At 39.8% G+C, this 20,788-nt stretch overlaps 1 protein-coding gene across 1 annotated transcript in view; it reads right to left on the minus strand.

Moving 5' to 3' along the window:
- LOC124619708 (tetratricopeptide repeat protein 21B-like) overlaps positions 1-20,788 on the minus strand; it is a 266,652-nt gene that overhangs the window by 242,780 nt on the left and 3,084 nt on the right. Inside the window, exon 2 of the mRNA XM_047146266.1 lies at positions 5,076-5,433. Coding sequence (XP_047002222.1) covers positions 5,076-5,426 — 351 coding nt within the window. The 5' untranslated portion in view covers positions 5,427-5,433. The remainder of the gene's footprint in view (positions 1-5,075; positions 5,434-20,788) is intronic.

Consider the following 20,788-nt stretch of genomic DNA (forward strand, 5'->3'; position numbering starts at 1 on the left):
TATTATCAGGAGAAAGAAAACTGGTGTTCTAAGGATCGGAGCGTGGAATGTCAGATCCCTTAATCAGGCAGGTAGGTTAGAAAATTTAAAAAAGGAAATGGATAGGTTAAAGTTAGATATAGTGGGAATTAGTGAAGTTCGGTGGCAGGAGGAACAATACTTTTGGTCAGGTGATTACAGGGTTATAAATACAAAATCAAATAGGGGTAATGCAGGAGTAGGTTTAATAATGAATAAAAAAATAGGAGTGCGGGTTAGCTACTACAAACAGCATAGTGAACGCATTATTGTGGCCAAGATAGACACAAAGCCCATGCCTACTACAGTAGTACAAGTTTATATGCCAACTAGCTCTGCAGATGATGAAGAAATAGATGAAATGTATGACGAGATAAAAGAAATTATTCAGGTAGTGAAGGGAGACGAAAATTTAACAGTCATGGGTGACTGGAATTCATCAGTAGGAAAAGGGAGAGAAGGAAACATAGTAGGTGAATATGGATTGGGGGAAGAAATGAAAGAGGAAGCCGCCTTGTAGAATTTTGCACAGAGCATAACTTAATCATAGCTAACACTTGGTTCAAGAATCATTAAAGAAGGTTGTATACCTGGAAGAATCCTGGAGATACTAAAAGGTATCAGATAGATTATATAATGGTAAGACAGAGATTTAGGAACCAGGTTTTAAATTGTAAGACATTTCCTGGGGCAGATGTGGATTCTGACCACAATCTATTGGTTATGAACTGCAGATTGAAACTGAAGAAACTGCAAAAAGATGGGAATTTAAGGAGATGGGACCTGGATAAATTGAAAGAACCAGAGGTTGTAGAGAGTTTCAGAGAGAGCATAAGGGAACAATTGACAGGATTGGGGGAAAGAAATACAGTAGAAGAATAATGGGTAGCTCTGAGGGATGAAATAGTGAAGGCAGCAGACGATCAAGTAGGTAAAAAGACGAGGGCTAATAGAAATCCTTGGGTAACAGAAGAAATATTTAATTTAATTGATGAAAGGAGAAAATATAAAAATGCAGTAAATGAAGTAGGCAAAAAGGAATACAAACGTCTCAAAAATTATATCGACAGAAAGTGCAAAATGGCTAAGCAGGGATGGCTAGAGGACAAATGTAAGGATGTAGAGGCTTGTTTCACTAGGGGTAAGATAGATACTGCCTACAGGAAAATTAAAGAGACCTTTGGAGAAAAGAGAACCACTTTTATGAATATCAAGAGCTCAGATGGCAACCCAGTTCTAAGCAAAGAAAGGAAGGCAGAAAGGTGGAAGGAGTATATAGAGGGTTTATACAAGGGCGATGTACTTTAGGACAATATTATGGAAATGGAAGAGGATGTAGATGAAGACGAAATGGGAGATAAGATACTGCGTGAAGAGTTTGACAGAGCACTGAAAGACCTGAGTCGAAACAAGGCCCCGGGAGTAGACAACATTCCATTAGAACTACTGATGGCCTCGGGAGAGCCAGTCATGACAAAACTCTACCATCTGGTGAGCACCATGTATGAGACAGGCGAAATACCCGCAGACTTCAAGAAGAATATAATAATTCCAATCCCAAAGAAAGCAGGTGTTGACAGATGTGAAAATTACCAAACTATCAGTTTAATAAGTCACAGCTGCAAAATACTAACGCGAATTCTTTACAGACGAATGGAAAAACTGCTAGAAGCGGACCTCGGGGAAGATCAGTTTGGATTCCGTAGAAATGTTGGAACACTTGAGGCAATACTAACCTTACGACTTATCTTAGAATAAAGATTAAAAAAAGGCAAACCTACGTTTCTAGCATTTGTAGACTTAGAGAAAGCTTTTGACAATGTTAACTGGAATACTCTCTTTCAAATTCTAAAGGTGGCAGGGGTAAAATACAGGGAGCGAAAGGCTATTTACAATTTGTACAGAAACCAGATGGCAGTTATAAGAGTCGAGGGGCATGAAAGGGAAGCAGTGGTTGGGAAAGGAGTGAGACAGCGTTGTAGCCTCTCCCCGATGTTATTCAATCTGTATATTGAACAAGCAGTAAAGGAAACAAAAGAAAAATTCGGAGTAGGTATTACAATTCATGGAGAAGAAGTAAAAACTTTGAGGTTCGCCGATGACATTGTAATTCTGTCAGAGACAGCAAAGGACTTGGAAGAGCAGTTGAACGGAATGGACAGTGTCTTGAAAGGAGGATATAAGATGAACATCAACAAAAGCAAAACGAGGATAATGGAATGTAGTCAAATTAAGTCGGGTGATGCTGAGGGAATTAGATTAGGAAAAGAGACACCTAAAGTAGTAAAGGAGTTTTGCTATTTAGGGAGTAAAATAACTGATGATGGTCGAAGTAGAGAGGATACAAAATGTAGACTGGCAATGGCAAGGAAAGCGTTTCTCAAGAAGAGAAATTTGTTAACATCGAGTATAGATTTAAGTGTCAGGAAGTCGTTTCTGAAAGTATTTGTATGGAGTGTAGCCATGTATGGAAGTGAAACATGGACGATAACTAGTTTGGACAAGAAGAGAATAGAAGCTTTCGAAATGTGGTGATACAGAAGAATGCTGAATGGGTAGATCACGTAACTAATGAGGAGGTATTGAGTAGGATTGGGGAGAAGAGAAGTTTGTGGCACAACTTGACTAGAAGAAGGGATCGGTTGGTAGGACATGTTTTGAGGCATCAAGGGATCACAAATTTAGCATTGGAGGGCACCGTGGAGGGTAAAAATCGTAGAGGGAGACCAAGAGATGAATACACTAAGCAGATTCAGAAGGATGTAGGTTGTAGTAGGTACTGGGAGATGAAGAAGCTTGCACAGGATAGAGTAGCATAGAGAGCCGCATCAAACCAGTCTCAGGACTGAAGACCACAACAACAACAACATGGTATGATCTGAATAAGAGCAATAACCGTTCACATTGCTGATTTATTTTACAGCATATAATGGTTTCAAGCTAATCCTATGATGGAAAGAATTTCTTCAAAAATTACTGTTTATCCTTTTGTACAGTAAAGATCATTATGACAGTGACATCCTACGTATTGTCTACATCAAAATGAGGAATGATTCAGATTTGTATCTCATTGTTATGATGATCTTTGATACTGATGTTCGGTTTGTGGGGCACTCAATAACACGATTATCAGGATCTGTACAAATTCCCAATCTTGCCACAGTCCAGTTTCACCATTTTCTTGAATGATGATGAAATGATGACAAACACAAGCACTAGTCCCCAGGCAGAGAAAATCCCTGACCTGACCAGGAATCAAACCTGGTACCCCGTGATCCGTAGGTAGCAACACTTACCACTAGAAAATGAGCTGCAGATTCCCACTGCTATTATTCAACTATACTACACTCAGTGAGGGAAAAGTGGACCACCCAGAAAGGGAGGAGGAAGTGAAATAAAACTTCATTAGTTGACAGGTGATGTTATTCCAATAATCAAAAATCAAATCAAATTTACAAAGAACTTGGCAGTACGAGCCCACTGATTAGCATGGCGTTGCACTCCTTTGGCCTGGATGCATGCACTGACTGGAAGAGTGTCATAAAGGCACTGTGTACTTTCCTGAAGCCCACAACATTTGTAACTGGTCCTTGCAATCCCATATACTGGCACTGAGACAGACTCTGCATCCAAGCTGATCCCACATTTTATTGGGGACAGATCTGAGGACGCTGATGGTCAAGAGAGTACCTCACCCTCATGCAGACTGTTCATACGGACACATGCCATGTGTGGACGAGCAGTGGCTTGTTGCAGAATAACACTACAATAGTGTCATGTAAAAGGTAACATAAGAGGAGGCGCTATGTCTGTGATACACCGCTGTGCCGCCAGAGTTGCCCCAATTACAACCAGACGTGAAGTGAAGTCATACCCGATGGCTTCCATGATGCCAGAGTAACACTCTTGTGCCTCTCCAAAACAATGGAAAAATAACACCTCTCCTGAAGTCACCGCCTTACTCGCCGACAATGATATGTGACATACCGTTGTGCTGCCAGAGTTGCCACAATCATTACCAGACATGAACTGAAGTCGTACCCGATGGCTACAATGACTGCAGGAGTAACACCGCCGTACCTCTCCACAACCTTCGAAGAATGGTACCTCTCCCCAGGTCACCACCGTACTCCCCGACAATGGTTATTCGTGGTAGTGGAGAATCGCAATTCATCACTGAACATAATGCGACACCATTCATCAGCAGTCCATATTACCAGTCCCATTAAAAAATCAGCTGTTGGAATTGCAGTGATATTGGCAGCCTACGCATTGGACTAATGGTGCCTGATGACAAAGAATGTTGCAGGGAATCCATCACTCATTCTCAAATGGCTGGCACAGGTGAGAAGCAACTGCATTGTGCTTGGTGCATAATATGGCAATCCTCCCTTTTGGTGGTCAGATGTAATTAGCGAAAACCTCGACACTTGAGTATGCCTGCCCTCACATTCCCATGCAGTCCAATATCGGGCTATTGTCACATCTGAATGTCACACAAATCTAGATATTTCACGATTTGACCAGCCGACCAAATGGAGATCCACACTGAACCCTTTTCAAACTTTGTCAGGTGCTGTCTCACATGAACAAGCACCATCTCCATGATATTCACAGTGACCACTCAACATCTGATGTTGTTCCCTCTCCTTGTATACTCTGCCATGACTAGTGGCAATGCTAAACATGAACAACACTAATGCAATCTTGTGGCCATTCTACCTGTCACCAAGAATTGCAACTCTAGCCATTTACACATACGCCAAAGGTGTCTGTGTAGGAAGTTCCAACCATGTATTCTGGGAACCTCACTACTTTTTATCAAGCAGTGTAGTTAAATTATCATTCACAAAAATTAGAAATCTTGTACAACTTCTTTTGTTTCTTCATATCCCTGTAATATGTCGTTGTAAAGAACCCTGCAAACAAATTAACACTAGAAGTAAATGGAGTTCATGGCACACAATTCCAGCTCACAATAGAATGCAAACACTGAAAACGAGCAAATGAGCAGAATGAACATCTCAATATCCCTTAGGAAAGGTCCAGTTACTCACCTGGTACAAACTATTTTCTCCTGCTTTCTTCTTCTCATCAGCCAGGCGTTCCTCCACTGTTGACAAAGCTTCATGGTCAGGAACAGCACAGGCCTTGTGTGCAGCAGCCAGGGCTATCAGAGGACCCAGGGCTTGTCCTGACACGACATCGGCTGCCAGCGCCTCCAGCGCACGAACAGATTCTGCAGTTTGACCTTCTAATAGCAAGGCAACACCTTTAGAAAGGCGAAGCACTGTATCTCTAGGAAATTGTTGAAGTCCATTGGCCGCTGCAGTGTAAGCAGAGCGATAGAGCTTTTCCCGGATCAAGAAATGGACACTTGCCCATAGATCATGTGTTGACTCAGTCATCCTCTACCTGTTGATCACATTTTTAAACAATTTGAAAAAATATATATACTTCTTAGTTCTGTACAATTTAGGTAAAACTAAATATAAGTGTGCCCACTTATTGACTTTATTCCCTCTCTATAGAGGGGCTTAGTACAAGTGAAAATTTTAGTACATTTCTTGCATGTGGATTTCTTCTGTTGATGAAACTTAAAAGCATAGGCACTTTGTTTCACATCTAATAATCTCAACAGTACTTTCTGATCTTACCTCAAATTCTGAGGTCGAATTACTTTTCTTGCAACAGCACACTGTGCGACCCACATTAAAATCAGAGTTAAGTTATTCAAAATGTAATCCTGCACTACTCAATGGTAACTTCTTGTATTGAAAAAAGTGTATCTAACACAGTTTCTATTTTTATCATGTAGGACAATATTACGGTATATTAATATATTCATCCTAGGATCACTTTACAGTGGTACAAGATTTGGCAGATTCTGTGTCTACATCTACACTCATATTTTGCAAACAAATGTGAAGTGCATGGTACAGGGAAAATCTCACTCTACCAATTATTTTGGGTTTCTTCCATATATGAAGCACAGAAAGAATGACACCTTAAATGCCTCTATGTGCATGTAAACCAGTCTCACCCTGACTTTGCTACAGAAGGAAGCTGTAGTACATTCTTATATTGCTCACTCAATACCTGTTCTCGAAACTCTGTAAGTAGGATTTCATCGGCATTGGCATCTACATGGTCATCCAGAAAAGAAAGGCCATATAGTTATAAAAAATGAAAACACAATATTTTTTGAAAAAAAAAATCAATTCTATTACATACATGAAGAGTTTCCTTCACTTCTCTACATAATTATCTCCTACATTTAAACATTTGTCGTATATGGTCATGATCTTCAGAATCCCCATGTTATATACTCTTCTGCTGCCAGTTCATTAAGCCAAGTGGTCACTGTTTTCCTCAACTTCCAAAACACTTAACGTCCAAAAACTCTTTCAGCTTCAGGAAAACGTGGAAACCACTAAAAACAAGGTCCGGACTATAGGAAAGAACAATTTGTACAGAAAGCATTCCTAATCCCACATTTTGGATGGCTCGCCATAGTTTTCTTATAGTCTCACAATAAAAATTTACACTGATCATAGTGATCATTTGGCTTAATGAACTGGCTGCAGAAGAATATAACATGGGAATCCTTAAGCTCATGAGCAAATCCACTAAAAACAAGGTCCGGACTATAGGAAAGAACAATTTGTAAAGAAAGCATTCCTAATCCCACAAATTGGATGGCTCGCCATAGTTTTCTTATAGTCTCACAATAAAAATTTACACTGATCATAGTGATCATTTGGCTTAATGAACTGGCTGCAGAAGAATATAACATGGGAATCCTTAAGCTCATGAGCAAATCCAGCAAACATTTAAATGAAGGAGGCAATTACGTACAGAAGTAAAGGAAGCTTTGTGTATGTAACATACCATATTACTTTTTCCAATTAATGTCGTGTTTTTCATTTTGTAGCACTATACCGTCTTTATTTTCTGGTTGAACCTCACATTTTTAAGCAACTGCCAGTTTAGATTTTTCAGTATTTACGTGACTTCTTATGACTCAAACAAACCCGTTCACTTCCAATTTCCTGCATAATGTTTGCTGGCAACTTGTTACAAGACTTCTGTGCTAGAATACACACCACTATTTTCAACACTAGAGAGTGATATGTGGTCTTTATGGAGATTATTTTTATTTCTAGTGACTTGGAATTTCACACCATCTTACCACTGCATCATCTTACTCAGTACATTGACTGATTAGAAAACTAACTCAAGGCAGTCAGAAGAGAGGAGGAAGTACATGTAATATACTGGTGGAGTTTCAAATGAAATCTAATGAATCTGCTTTCAATCAAATGATCTGCTTTCAATCATCCATTTTTCACCTGTTTTCTGATAGTGTTAAGCTTTTGTGGAATTTAGTGCCTAATTATTTGAATCTAATGTCCTATGTCTCACAGATACTGCCAACAGTGACTTTATTTGTTTGATGCCTAACTGTGGTAAAAATTTCCTTGGCTTTGTTCTTAGAACTTTGTACTTTTTGTGCATAGTGCATGGCTTTCATTTCTCTCTTGATTTCTACTTTCATTGGCCCTCACCAATGACTTAAATTTCTCGTCAACTGTGTGCCCTTCGTAAACTTATCAGTTGTTTCTTCAGTAAATTCACTCTGAACAGTGTGAATATGTACTTTTCTCTTCTTATTCTTAACTAAATATCCCCCTCCCCAAACCATGGGCCTTGCCATTGGTGGGGAGGCTTGTGTGTGCCTCAGCAATACAGACAGTGGGTGCAACCACAATGGAGGGGTATCTGTTGAGAGGCCAGACAAACGTGTGGTTCCTGAAGAGGGGCAGTAGCCTTTTCAGTAGATGCAGGAGCAACAGTCTGGATGATTGACTGATCTAACCAAAACAGCCTCTCTGTGCTGCGAACGGCTGAAAGCATGGGGAAACTACAGCCGTAATTTTTCCTGAGGGCATGCAGCTTTACTGTATGGTTAAATGATGATGGCGTCCTCTTGGGTAAAATATTCCGGAGGTAAAATAGTCCCCCATTCAGATCTCTGGGCGGGGACTACTCAGGACATAGTTATCAGGAGAAAGAAAACTGGCATTCTACAGATCGGAGTGTGGAATGCCAAATCCCTTAATCGGGCTGGTAGGTTAGAAAATTTGAAAAGGGAAATGGATGGGCTGAAGTTAGATATAGTGGGAATTAGTGAAGTTCAGTGGCAGGAGGAACAAGTCTTCTGGTCAGGTGAATACAGGGTTATAAATAGAAAATCAGAAAGCGGTAATGCAGGAGTAGGTATAATAATGAATAAAACAATAGGAGTGCAGGTAAGCTACTACAAACAGCATAGTGAACGCATTATTGCGGCCAAGATAGACACGAAGCCCATGCATACCACATGGTACAAGTTTATATGCCAACTAGCTCCGCAGATGACAGAATGGTTCAAATGGCTCTAAGCACTATGGGACTTAACATCTTAGGTCATCAGTCCCCTAGAACTTAGAACTACTTACACCTAACTAACCTAAGGACATCACACACATCCATGCCCGAGGCAGGATTCGAACCTGCGACCGTAGCAGTCCCGCGGTTCCGAACTGCAGCGCCTAGAACCGCACGGCCACCGCGGCCGGCTAGATGACAGAGAGATTGATGAAATGTATGATGAGATTAAAGAAATTATTCAGATAGTGAAGGGAGACAAAAATTTAATAGTCATGGGTGACTGGAATTCAATAGTAGGAAAAGGAATAGAAGGAGACGTAGTAGGTGAATATGGAATGGGGCTAAGAAATGAAAGAGGAATCCGCATGGTAGAATTTTAGATTTTGAAGCTCATTTTATAATGGTGTCCCTACAAGATTCACAATGCACAACAAATGAAGCCCCAATGTATACTACAATGCTGTGAGTTTGACCTTCCATTTTCTGGTGCACTTCAAAATGGATGCATGTGGTCAGGGAATATCCTTTGGATGGACAAGGCGATTTTACCTTGCATGGTACTGTGAATGCATAGAACTGTCCCATATGAGATTTTAATCTGCCATATGTTGTGCAGGAATATCCACTGCAGTCAGATTATGTGATGTGGTTTAAAAAGCTCCTTCATTGTCAGTCTGTTTTGCTTCAAGGGGATGACACCTCATGCACTTGTTAGGTGTACAGTGACATCTGCTTGTTATAAGGACCTACTTGTGAAACATGACTCCAGCCTTGCAAGAATGCAGTTGAGTCCACACCATTATTTTCATCCAAGGTGGGGTGACACACATGTCGCTTGCCAGGTGAAATGCTTGCTTTGAGAAACTTCGGTAATGACCCCATCATCTCTAGGTAATTTCAGGATGTGAGGCCTTCCAGAAGCCCCAACCTAAATCCATGTGATTTCTGGTTGTGGAGTTCCTCAAAGACTGTGTTTATAAGTGATATATCTGGATTTTTCCTCATCTGAAGGATAGCATACGACAACACTTTGCTCTTATTACACCAAATATGCTGCGAGCAACAGTCGACCATGCCGTGTTACGGGTGCTTTTCTTGTAGCATGTTGCCGAGTCAAAAGACCATACTGAACGCAGGTTGTAACTTGCGACCATATCCTAACAAACATGCCCGAACCATCGTTTTCATGCGTTTAATCGTTTGTTCCTTTTTCCTGTATCCACACCACATTGTGACTGCTTACAGTGCCACATTTTCACTTGGTAGCAGAAAGTGGAGCTATTATTTTTTGCAGTATATTTCACAAGTGTACTGATTAACAAACATAGTTATGGTGTTTCAGCATCCTGCGATCTATACAGTCCACACTGCGGCACTTGGAGCACTGTCAGTTTAATTATAAACACCCAGTGTGTGTTTGTGTGTACGGTCCTGATTCACAGCCTCCATTGTTGAATGCAAAACAAATTGTTCAGTAAAATCAATGACAGCATTGCACACAACAAAATCTGCACAATATTGCAATTAGTGTGTATTATATATCTAATACGAGAATTGAACATTTGTGCGAGGCTGAAGAAGGATATATGTATTCGGATCCCAGTCTGGCAAAAACGTTTAGTTGACATCATGAATACACAAAAACAAACTTGACATGGTCCAAATGGAAGATAGATAGATGTCTTGTTGTGTGAAGCCTACTTTAAGCTCCTCGACGTACTGCAACATTGCTATAAAGTGTCAAGGTAAATTTTAGCACCAGTGTCAACAGTTTTCCATACATTCACAGTTCCAACAAATCTATTGCCTCATATGGTTTATAAAAATTATAATGTGTATGCTGTGTTCTATAAGAATCCAACAGAGCCTTAATTTATCAAATATACATCCTTTGTCTGTAGAGACAAAAGAATTATCTATGGATCCATGTGGACAAGTCTTCAAACTATCAACATATTTTTATCAGCACATGATGCATAAAACATAAATTACTGTTATTATCTTTAACTGCATTCCTGTCTAAGGTCTTGATACAGAGCCAATTTATTTTTGCACGTTTGGACTGTTAAAATAAAACTGGTAACATTACGAAACTTATTTATCAGTGTCATCTATTTGGCAGGTAACGCTGTTAATTCATAAAATGATTGTTTATATGTTACAGATTAGTGGTGGTTAAGTGTCCAGGGCAGTTATCCAAAGGTCCAGGGTTCAATGCCCAGTAGGTCCAAATGATTTGCAAATTTGAGATATGCCAAGCTGCATCAGAGTTTAGCGGTGACACTAAACTATGCCAGTATTTCCCCCTGTAACTGACAGGATAAGTCAGTTTAAAGGTAGAAGTTAGACAAGGATATACTACCTTCAATACGGTCACAACTAGTAGAGCTCTGTGGCATTCAAACTAACCTTCAGATACTTGTAGCATGAGTTCTGCAGGAGTTAGATTTTAAGATAAACTCTCTGCAATATGGAATCTTTTCCCCTTTTCAAAATACTTTGGATTCTACTAAAGCATTCCCTGACTACATAATTCTTATCTATCAGTCTCCTGAATGAAAGCCTCTCTGTTCTTCTTATTTCAGTCAAATAGCTCATTGTCGCCTGTATATTTAATTTTCTCATTCGAGTCTCTAAATTTTTTAATCCTCTTCCACACAACATGTTCTCACTCACATAAAAATTACCTTCCTGGGGCTTCCAAATGCAAGCATCACAATGACAAAACTAATTAGCCTCTCAAAATTTTAGATCAACAAAAAGCATTGTGACTTTCAAATGATAAGGCTCCGTATATCTTCTTCTTAAATGGAGTAGGTTCCATTATGTTGTGTACCCTCATGCCTTAAGCGATGATTTTCATTTAAGGCAGTTATCAAGAGTGGAACTTGAGGCACATACTTGATTCCAGAATGAATCTTTCCTCTACAATGGAATATGTGTTGAAGTAAAGTGAAGTTTGTGGTACCACTTGTCTGCTTTATTCCCTGAAGTAGCCGTGTAGTATTGTGTAATGTGGGTATTTGAAATAGATCACATTTGCAGAGGATGTGCTGGACTACGTGTTGGTGCAGCACTCTAGAGTGGAATGTTTGTTTCTAAATGTCTGTGAGAGCTGATAGTGGTTCCTTGTACTTTGTGTGTGCTGTAAATGAATATGACACTGGTAGAGTTTGTGCCAGTTTGTTAATGACTTATTTTGATACTGACAATTATGGACAATACATTCGTTTTCATGTTTGGAATTATTAGTGTGATGTGTTGTTTACAATTGGATATTTAATTTTATGTTTCATCCCTTTTAGTTGTGGATATGACAATGAATTTCACAAGTAGGTTCCTTCATACCACAATGGGAGACATGTTGACCATGATTAATTCCTACATTTGGTTTAATTGCCAAGTATGTGAAATGATATGTATGAAGGTATGAGGCTGATGAAAGCTGTTGCGTCTCCAACCAGGGAGTAGTTTATGTGACGCTATCTGTGGGACAATGTATAGCGTTCTATTCAAAGGGGTTTCTGGTTTGAGGAGTCGAGACTGGCTATTCAAGGGATTGTGTTGTTGACATATAATTTTTGCTAACACTAGATTGCTAGATTTATGCGTCGATTGACTTTGATTGATAAGTATGTATTGTTCATTGTATTTTTTTTTATTGGATGTACAATTTGTGTTTATGTGTACAACTATGTTTCTTGTCACAAATGGTGTTTATGCAATTTTTAATGAATTTTTGTTTTCTGTTGTAGGTAATTATGTTGGGTTGTGATTGGTGGGTATTGTGGAGGTTTTTTCCTTTTTTTTTAGCTATGCTCATGAGCTTAGCATTTGTTGTATCCTTGACTTTATTTAAGCTGTTTAAGCTTTGACTTTATTTAAGCTGTATATATCAAGTGAAATTTTCAATAACATTTTCTTTTTCAGGTATTTTTATTCTGGTTTTGTTGATTGCTGAGGATTTCGTTTATTTGATTTTTGCAATAGTATATTTTCAATATTAGGATTGCCATATATTTAGTTTGTCCCTGCCCAAACCCTCTAATTCTCATGAATGCCCCATTAGTTTCTGGTTATGTCTGCCATAAATATTTTTCATATTGGTTTTGTCTGTTCGAGTGTGTAATGAATGACGACACACTTGCCATATTGTTTAATCTTGAAATAGGAGTGTCCGCAATCCTGACGGTGTCAGGACTCAATGCTGATGGGTGGTGCGTCAATCTTAGATTTTGCCATGAGTTGATTCAAAACTTCCTGGCGGATTAAAACTGTTGCTGAACAGGGACTCAAACACTGAATGTTTACCTTTTGCAGGTAAATGGCCTACCAACTGAGCTCTTCAAGTACAACTAACGCAGTATGTAGACCATATGCTCACACTAGGAATTGGTGCCGAGTTCGAATCCCAGTCCAGCAAACAGTTTTAGTCTGTCTAGAAGTTTAACGTCTTTCATTTTCCACAAACTAACAACATACTGTGTTTTGAGGAACAGGCCTTTTAAATAACTGAAGAGCTGTATATGTGGAGCTGGAACAGAAGCAAACTGAATACCATGACTTGGGGGTTCCACATTTAGTTTTTTTTTTTCATTCTGAGTTTTCTTTTATTCCTACAATGCAGTCATCAGCATGATATACTACTTTTCAAGCCTGTTTCCTCCATAAATGCAAGTGAGGTTAAACTTGTTTACAAAGGAGAATGGGTAAGTTATGGAGTATGAAAGACAAAGTTTCCCAAAGTCCCACACAAGGCCTACACATTCATTTAGTCCCCTTTGAAACTCGCAGAAATTCACCACACAGAAGTGCTCCCTTCCCAGTACCATGCTGATGGTAATTGGGTACAATGTGAGTGAAAACAATTGCAGTCCTTCCAGTGACAACATTAAGCTGAGTGAGTGTACATACTGATTTACCCTCCATTTCTCATAGTTTAAGCACAATATAAATAATATGAACCAGAATATGACAAAGTGGGTTAAATATGGAGCAAACATAACTATTAGACTTCCTACAGGTCAACCTGTTCCAAGGACAACCTTTATTTGGCATTCACGTTCATTCGTTTTACCAACTCAGAACCAAATTATTAGCTTCCAACTCAACCCAGACCTGCAGATTTCATCAGCAAGGAGTTGTCCAATACCACACTAGGCTGAAAATTTGATGCCTTTAGAATGCCACATAATACATATAGAGGACGGCTCTTGTTGTTTCGATCTCCAAGTACTTCATTTGTAACACAATAATGGAGGGGTATCTGTTGAGAGGCCAGACAAACATGCGGTTCCTGAAGAGGGGCAGCAGCCTTTTCAGTAGTTGCAGGGACGACAGTCTGGATGATTGACTGATCTGGTCTTGTAACATTAACCAAAACGGCCTTGCTGTGCTGGTACTGCGAACAGCTGAAAGCAAGGAGAAACTACAGCCGTAATTTTTCCCGAGGGCACAGCTTTACTGTATGGTCTTGGGTAAAATAGTCCCCCCATTCGGATCTCCAGGCAGGGACTACTCAGGACGACGTCCTCATTTGGAGAAAGAAAACTTGCATTCAACGTATCGGAGTGTGGAATGTCAGATCCCTTAATCAGTCAGGTAGGTTAAAAAATTTAAAGATGGAAATGGATAGGTTAAAGTTAGATATAGTGGGAATTTGTGAAGTTCAGTGGCAGGAGGAACAAGACTTCTGGTCAGGTGAATACAGGGTTATAAATACAAAATCAAATAGGGGTAATGCAGGAATAGGTTTAATAATGAATTTAAAAAAATATAGAATTTCGGGTAAGCTACTGCGAACAGCATAGGGAACACATTATTGTAGCCGAGATAAACATGAAGCCCACACCTACCACAGTAGTACAAGTTTATTACATTTTTACATTACAGTACAAGATATGCCAACTACCTCCGCAGATGACGAAGACATTGATGAAATGTATGATGAGATAAAGGAGTTATTCAGATAGTGAAGCGAGAGGAAAATTTAATAGTCATAGGGGACTGGAATTCGATAGTAGGAAAAGGAAGAGAAGGAAATGTAGTGGATGAATAAGGAATGAGGGTACGGAATGACAGAGCAAGCCTCCTGGTAGAATCCTGCACAGAGCATAACTTAATCATAGATGGTTGTATACATGGAAGACACCTGGAGATATTCGAAGGTTTCAGATATACTATATAATGGTAAAATAGAGATTTAGGAACCAGGTTTTAAATTGTAAGACATTTCCAGGGGCAGAAGTGGACTCTGACCACACTCTAGTGGTTATAAACTGTAGATTAAAACTGAAGAAACTGCAAAAAGGTGGGAATTTAAGGAGATGGGACCTGGATAAACTGACTAAACCAGAGGTTGTACAGTGTTTCAGGGAGAGCATAAGGGAACAATTGACAGGAATGGGGGAAAGAAATACAGTAGAAGAAGAATGGGTAGCTTTGAGGGATGAAATAGTGAAGGCAGCAGAGAATCAAGTAGGTAAAAAGACGATGGCTAGTAGAAATCCTTGGGTAACAGAAGATATATTGAATTTACTTGATGAAAGGAAAAAATATAAAAATGTAGTAAATGAAGCAGGCAAAAAGGAATACAAATGTCTCAAAAATGAATCGACAGGAAGTGCAATATGGCTAAGCAGGGATCACTAGAGGACAAATGTAAGGATGTAGAGGCATATCTCACGAGGGGCTAAGATAGATACTGCCTACAGGATAAGTAAAAAGACTTTTGGAGAAAAGAGAACCACTTGCACAAATATCAAGAGCTCAGATGGAAACCCAGTTGTAAGCAAAGAAGAGAAAGCAGAAAGGTGGAAGGAGTATATAGAAGGTCTGTACACGGGCGATGTACTTGAGGACAATATTATGGAAATGGAAGAGAATGTAGAAGAAAACGAAATCGGAGATATGATACTGTGTGAAGAGTTTGACAGAGCACGGAAAGACCTAAGCTGAAACAAGGCCCCAGGAGTAGACAACATTCCATTAGAACTACTGATAGCCTTGGGAGAGCCAGCCCTGACAAAACTCTACCATCTGGTGAGCTAGATGTATGAGACAGGCGAAATACCCTCAGACTTCAAGAAGAATATAATAATTCCAATCCCAAAGAAAGCAGATGTTGACAGATGTGAAAATTACCGAACTATCAGCTCAATAAGCCACGGCTGCAAATTACTAACACGAATTCTTTACAGACGAATGGAAAAACTGGTAGAAGCAGACATCGGGGAAGATCAGTTTGGATTCCGTAGAAATGTTTGAACACTTGAGGCAATACTGACCCTACGACTTATCTTAGAAAATAGATTAAGGAAAGGCAAACCTAAGTTTCTAGCATTTGTAGACTTAAGAGACAGCTTTTGACAATAATGACTGGAATACTCTCTTTCAAATTCTGAAGGTGGCAGGGGTAAAATACAGGGAGCGAAAGGCTATTTACAATTTGTACAGAAACCAGATGGCAGTTATAAGAGTCGAGGGGCATGAAAGGGAAGCAGTGGTTGAGAAGGGAGTGAGACAGGGTTGTAGCCTATCTCTGACGTTATTCAATCTGTATATTGAGCAAGCAGTAAAGGAAGCAAAAGACAAATTCGGAGCAGGAATTAAAATCCATGGAGAAGAAATAAAAACTTTGTGGTTTGCCGATAACACTGTAATTATGTCAGAGACAGCAAAGGACTTGGAAGAGCAGTTGAATGGAATGGACAGTGTCTTGAAAGGAGGATATAAGATGAACATCAACAAAATCAAAAGGAGGATAATGGAATGTAGTCGAATTAAGTCGGGTGATCCTGAGGGAATTAGATTAGGAAATGAGACACATAAAGTAGTAGATGAGTTTTGCTATTTGGGGAACAAAATAACTGATGATGGTCGAAGTAGAGAGGATATAAAATGTGGACCGGCAATGGCAAGGAAAGAATTTCTGAAGAAGAGAAATTTGTTAATATCGAGTATAGATTTAAGTGTCAGGAAGTCGTTTCTGCAAGTATTTGTATGGAGTGTAGCCATGTATGGAAGCGAAACATGGACGATAAATAGTTTGGACAAGAAAAGAATAGAAGCTTTGGAAATGTGATGCGACAGAAGAATGCTGAAGATTAGATGGGTAGATCACATAACTAATGAGGAGGTATTGAATAGAATTGGGGAGAAGAGAAATCTGTGGCACAACTGGACTAGAAGAAGGGATCGGTTGGTAGGACATGTTCTGAGGCATCAAGGGATCACAAATTTAGTACTGGAGGGCAGCGTGGAGGGTAAAAATCGCAGAGGGAAACCAAGAGATGAATACACTAAGCAATTCAGAAGAATGTAGGTTGCAGTAGGTACTGGGAGATGAAGAAGCTTGCACAGGATAGAGTAGCATGGAGAGCTGCCTCAAACCAGTCTCTGGACTGAAGACCACAACAACAACAACTAAATATTCCTGAAGGGGATTCTTTGTCTCTGCAATTTGATCATTATGGCCACAAACGCCATTTATTATAAGGTTAACATCTATTTCATACATGATAATTGGATTTAAAAATAAATTATCTATCATTTTTGTGTTATGTCTTATTTGTGTTGAGAATGTTGTGTGAGACAAACCAAAGCTAGACATCAAAAAGTTCCAGTGCCCAGTCAATAATACTCAAGACCAACCAATATCGAAATTATCACATACACTGACTTTCTGTTAAGAATTGTACTCTTTTCAAATTGTCTGATGAAGGTTAAAAGATTTCCTGTTTGGGATTTTACACTGTCAGAATAGCTGTGTTATATGTTTCCTAGTTTATCACCAATGCACAGCATTCAATTAAATGCTCACTGCAGTACTCTCTTAACTCCATGGCTTGGGGCTTTATGCTACTTTTTGGGTATGCTGCACTCTCCCATTCATTATACACACATCAAAAAAAGTTTTGCATCGCCTCGGTTCCGAGAGTTCCAGAACCTGTACAGAAAACTGGAACAGAGTTCAACATAAACATAATTTCCATCCTTTTTATTGGTCATGAAAACTACGCATGGCATGTTGTACCACCATACAGCGAGATCTTTAGAGGTGGTGGTCCATATTGCTATACACTCCGGTGCCTCTAATACCCAGTAGTACATCCTCTTGCATTGATGCATGCCTGTATTCATCATGGCATACTATCCAGAAGTTCAACAAGGCATTGTTGGCCCAGATTATCCCACTCCTCAACAGTGATTTGGTGTAGATCCCTCAGAGTCATCCATAAACAGCCCTTTTCAATCCATCCCAGGCATGTTCGACAGGGTTCATGTCTGGAGAAAATGCTGGCCACTCTAGTTGAGCGATGTCGTTATCCTGAAGGAAGTCATTCATAAGATGTGCACGATGGGGGCACAATTTGTTGTCCATGAAGACAAAAACCTCGCCAATATGCAGCCGATATGGTTGCACTATCAGTCAGAGGATGGCATTTACATATCGTACAGCCATTACGGTGTCTTCCATGACCACCAGCAGCGTACGTCGGCCCACGTAATGTCACCCCAAATTAGCAGGGAATCTCCACCTTGCTGCACTCGCTGGACAGTGTGTCTAAGGCATTGCCCCGAAAAAGGTCTCTGACGACAGTCTGGTTGAAGGCATATGCTACACTCGCCAGTGAAGAGAACGTGATGCCAACCCCGAGCGGTCAATTCAGCATGTTGCTGGGTCCATCTGCACTGCACTGCATGGTGTCGCGGTTGCAAAGATGGACCTCGCCATGGACGTTGGGAGTGAAGTTGCGCGTCATGCAGGCCCGACGTCCTGTGGCTACACGAAAAGCATTACTCAACATGGTGGCGTTGCTGTCAGCATTCCTCCAAGCCATAATCCATAGGTAGCAGTCATCCACTGCAGTAATAGCCCTTGGGTGGCCTGAGCGAGCCATCTAATTGACAGCTCCTGTCTCTTGTCTCCTCTATGTCTGAACAACATCACTTTGGTTCACTTTGAGATGCCTGGACACTTTTCTTGTTGATAGCTTTTCCTGGCACAAAGTAACAATGTGGTTTTACTGTCTAGGCATGGATGAACTACAGACAACATGAGCCGTGTACCTCTTTCCTGGTGGAATTACTGGATCTGATCAGCTGTCGGACCCCCTCCGTCTAATAAGCACTGCTCATGCATGGTTGATTACATAGTTGTGCGGATTTAGTGACATCTATGAATAGTCAGAGGGACTGTGTTTGTGATACAATATTGACAGTCAACATCTATCTTCAGGAGTTCTGGGAACCGTGCTGACGCAAAACTTTTTTTGATGTGTGTATTATTACTATAGTAATGTAATACTAACTAGGAACCCTCTGGTGCAACTGCTTGATTTTTATGATTTTCAAATAATATTCTGTTATACATAACACATCTGTGGAAATATTATTTGATTTTTCTGTTTCCTGTAATAGTAAGAAGCTCCTCTTTCTTACATAACAAGCTTCTTACATTTAAATGAAGAAGTCCAAATTTATTTCAATGTTCACTCTCTGTGCTGCTCAGACTGTTCGACCTCAGTATTTGCTGCAGTGTCCTACAACAGACTCAAACTAGTGATAGTAGTCTGTAATCCTGTATCTCAATTCTTTCATTCCTTCTGTAAACAGGAGTGTCCACTTTTTCTGTCACATGACTCTATTTGTAAAGGTAGAGTGAGAAAAAGAGAGAGAGAGAGAGAGAGAGAGAGAGAGAAAGTCTTAATAAATAGGCTAATAAATGTGGGCTAATTCAATGTAAAAATGGAGAATGGTCTCAAATCCCAGGCAGTTGATGTAGATGCCAATATGAAATACATTATGCAGCTGATACAGTGTTTGTTTTCATTTGCTTTTAAGGTGGACTCTCATTTCAGCCTCCACAGGCCTTTCTTCACATACTCATCCTTATACTCCTTTTTTTTAATGTAGGATATGTTCTCATATTCTCATTCCTCCACTCTCCTACTTTTCAATGGAGGTGTCACTAAATTCACACTTACTGGATCTGCCCTTGTACTCTTAAATGGTATGCCACAACTTCAGAACTGAAAATATTTGTGCAACATCAAACTTACTATTATGAAGCAGGACAAGGGCTTGAAACCTGGCCAAAAATTTCTTTTATTCCCTATTTTCATATCCATGACTCATCACTTTATCTTGAAGGTGGGCAGTGGTTGATACCCTAACTACTGCTTAGGTGTTTGTTCTGTTGCCAGCATTTGTTATGATTTTATGACTGTGCCTATGAACTTGTAGTTTCTTCTCCTGGTCCAATCACTTGTTGCTTAACATATTCTATTTCTGTTTCGTAGCTCAATCTGTGGCAGTTTTCTGATTTCTCCTGTTTAAATTTCTGTAGGTTAACTTTACATTGTTGTTCCTTACCATTTGGGCTCTGTATTGTAGCAGTAAACCTTCAGTTTAGTACTTCAAATGTCACCATACTACACAATTTCATTAAGTTACAGCCTGGGTCAACATTGGTACTTCTGTCTTTATCCAAATTACAATAAATTTCAGCTGCTGTATACTTTCCCCATAAGTCTCCTGAAGTACGTCGTCTCACTCCCTTAAAAAAATGTGTTTGCTGTAATGGTTGGAGTTACCTGCAAAATTTAAGAATTTTCCCTCTGTTTCTTTCTTCAAACTACACTCTCCAATAATTCTCCCAACTCCTCCCCTAATAAAGCAACAGTTCTCTCTACCACTGTCAGGGGGAAGGGGACATCATGGATCTTTTGAACACTCTTTTTCATACTGTCACATAACGAAACAGTGCCACCAAAATGTGAGCAGTCACTAGAAAAGACAGCATTGCCAGCTGCTCAAATTAGACCCATTTAGAAACATTCTACAACGAGTTTGTTTTGACATCACCACCAAGAGAGATGTGTGATGGATGTTAGTGACTGGCATGCTGCAAAAACAATCCACCGAAGTGACACAGATCTGAGGTTAAATCTGGAATAGTCCACTGTGAAACAAGTAAGTTGTCAATGTCTTCATTAGCAATGCATATACACCTGATGGTTATAATTAAAGTTTCAGTATTCTGAGTGTTGCTGTGGGGGCTGTATACACCCGCAGGACGCTGAAACATCGTAGGTATGTTCATTAATTGGTATGCTCACGAAGTACGCTCAAAAAAATAATAGTTCCACTTCCTGCCACCATGTGAAAATATGCCACTATAAGTGGGCAGAATATGAAATATTTCATGTTTTGATGTCAGTATGCTGTTTGTCGCTTGGTGACACGTGTTCATTTCTTTTGTGTCGTGACTGTTGGTGTAAAGGGTTACGAAGGTTGAAGTTTTTGTATGAAATGCAATGGCTTTTGACAAGAA

Source organism: Schistocerca americana, chromosome 6 (genome assembly GCF_021461395.2).
Source record: "Schistocerca americana isolate TAMUIC-IGC-003095 chromosome 6, iqSchAmer2.1, whole genome shotgun sequence".
Taxonomy (NCBI): domain Eukaryota; kingdom Metazoa; phylum Arthropoda; class Insecta; order Orthoptera; family Acrididae; genus Schistocerca; species Schistocerca americana.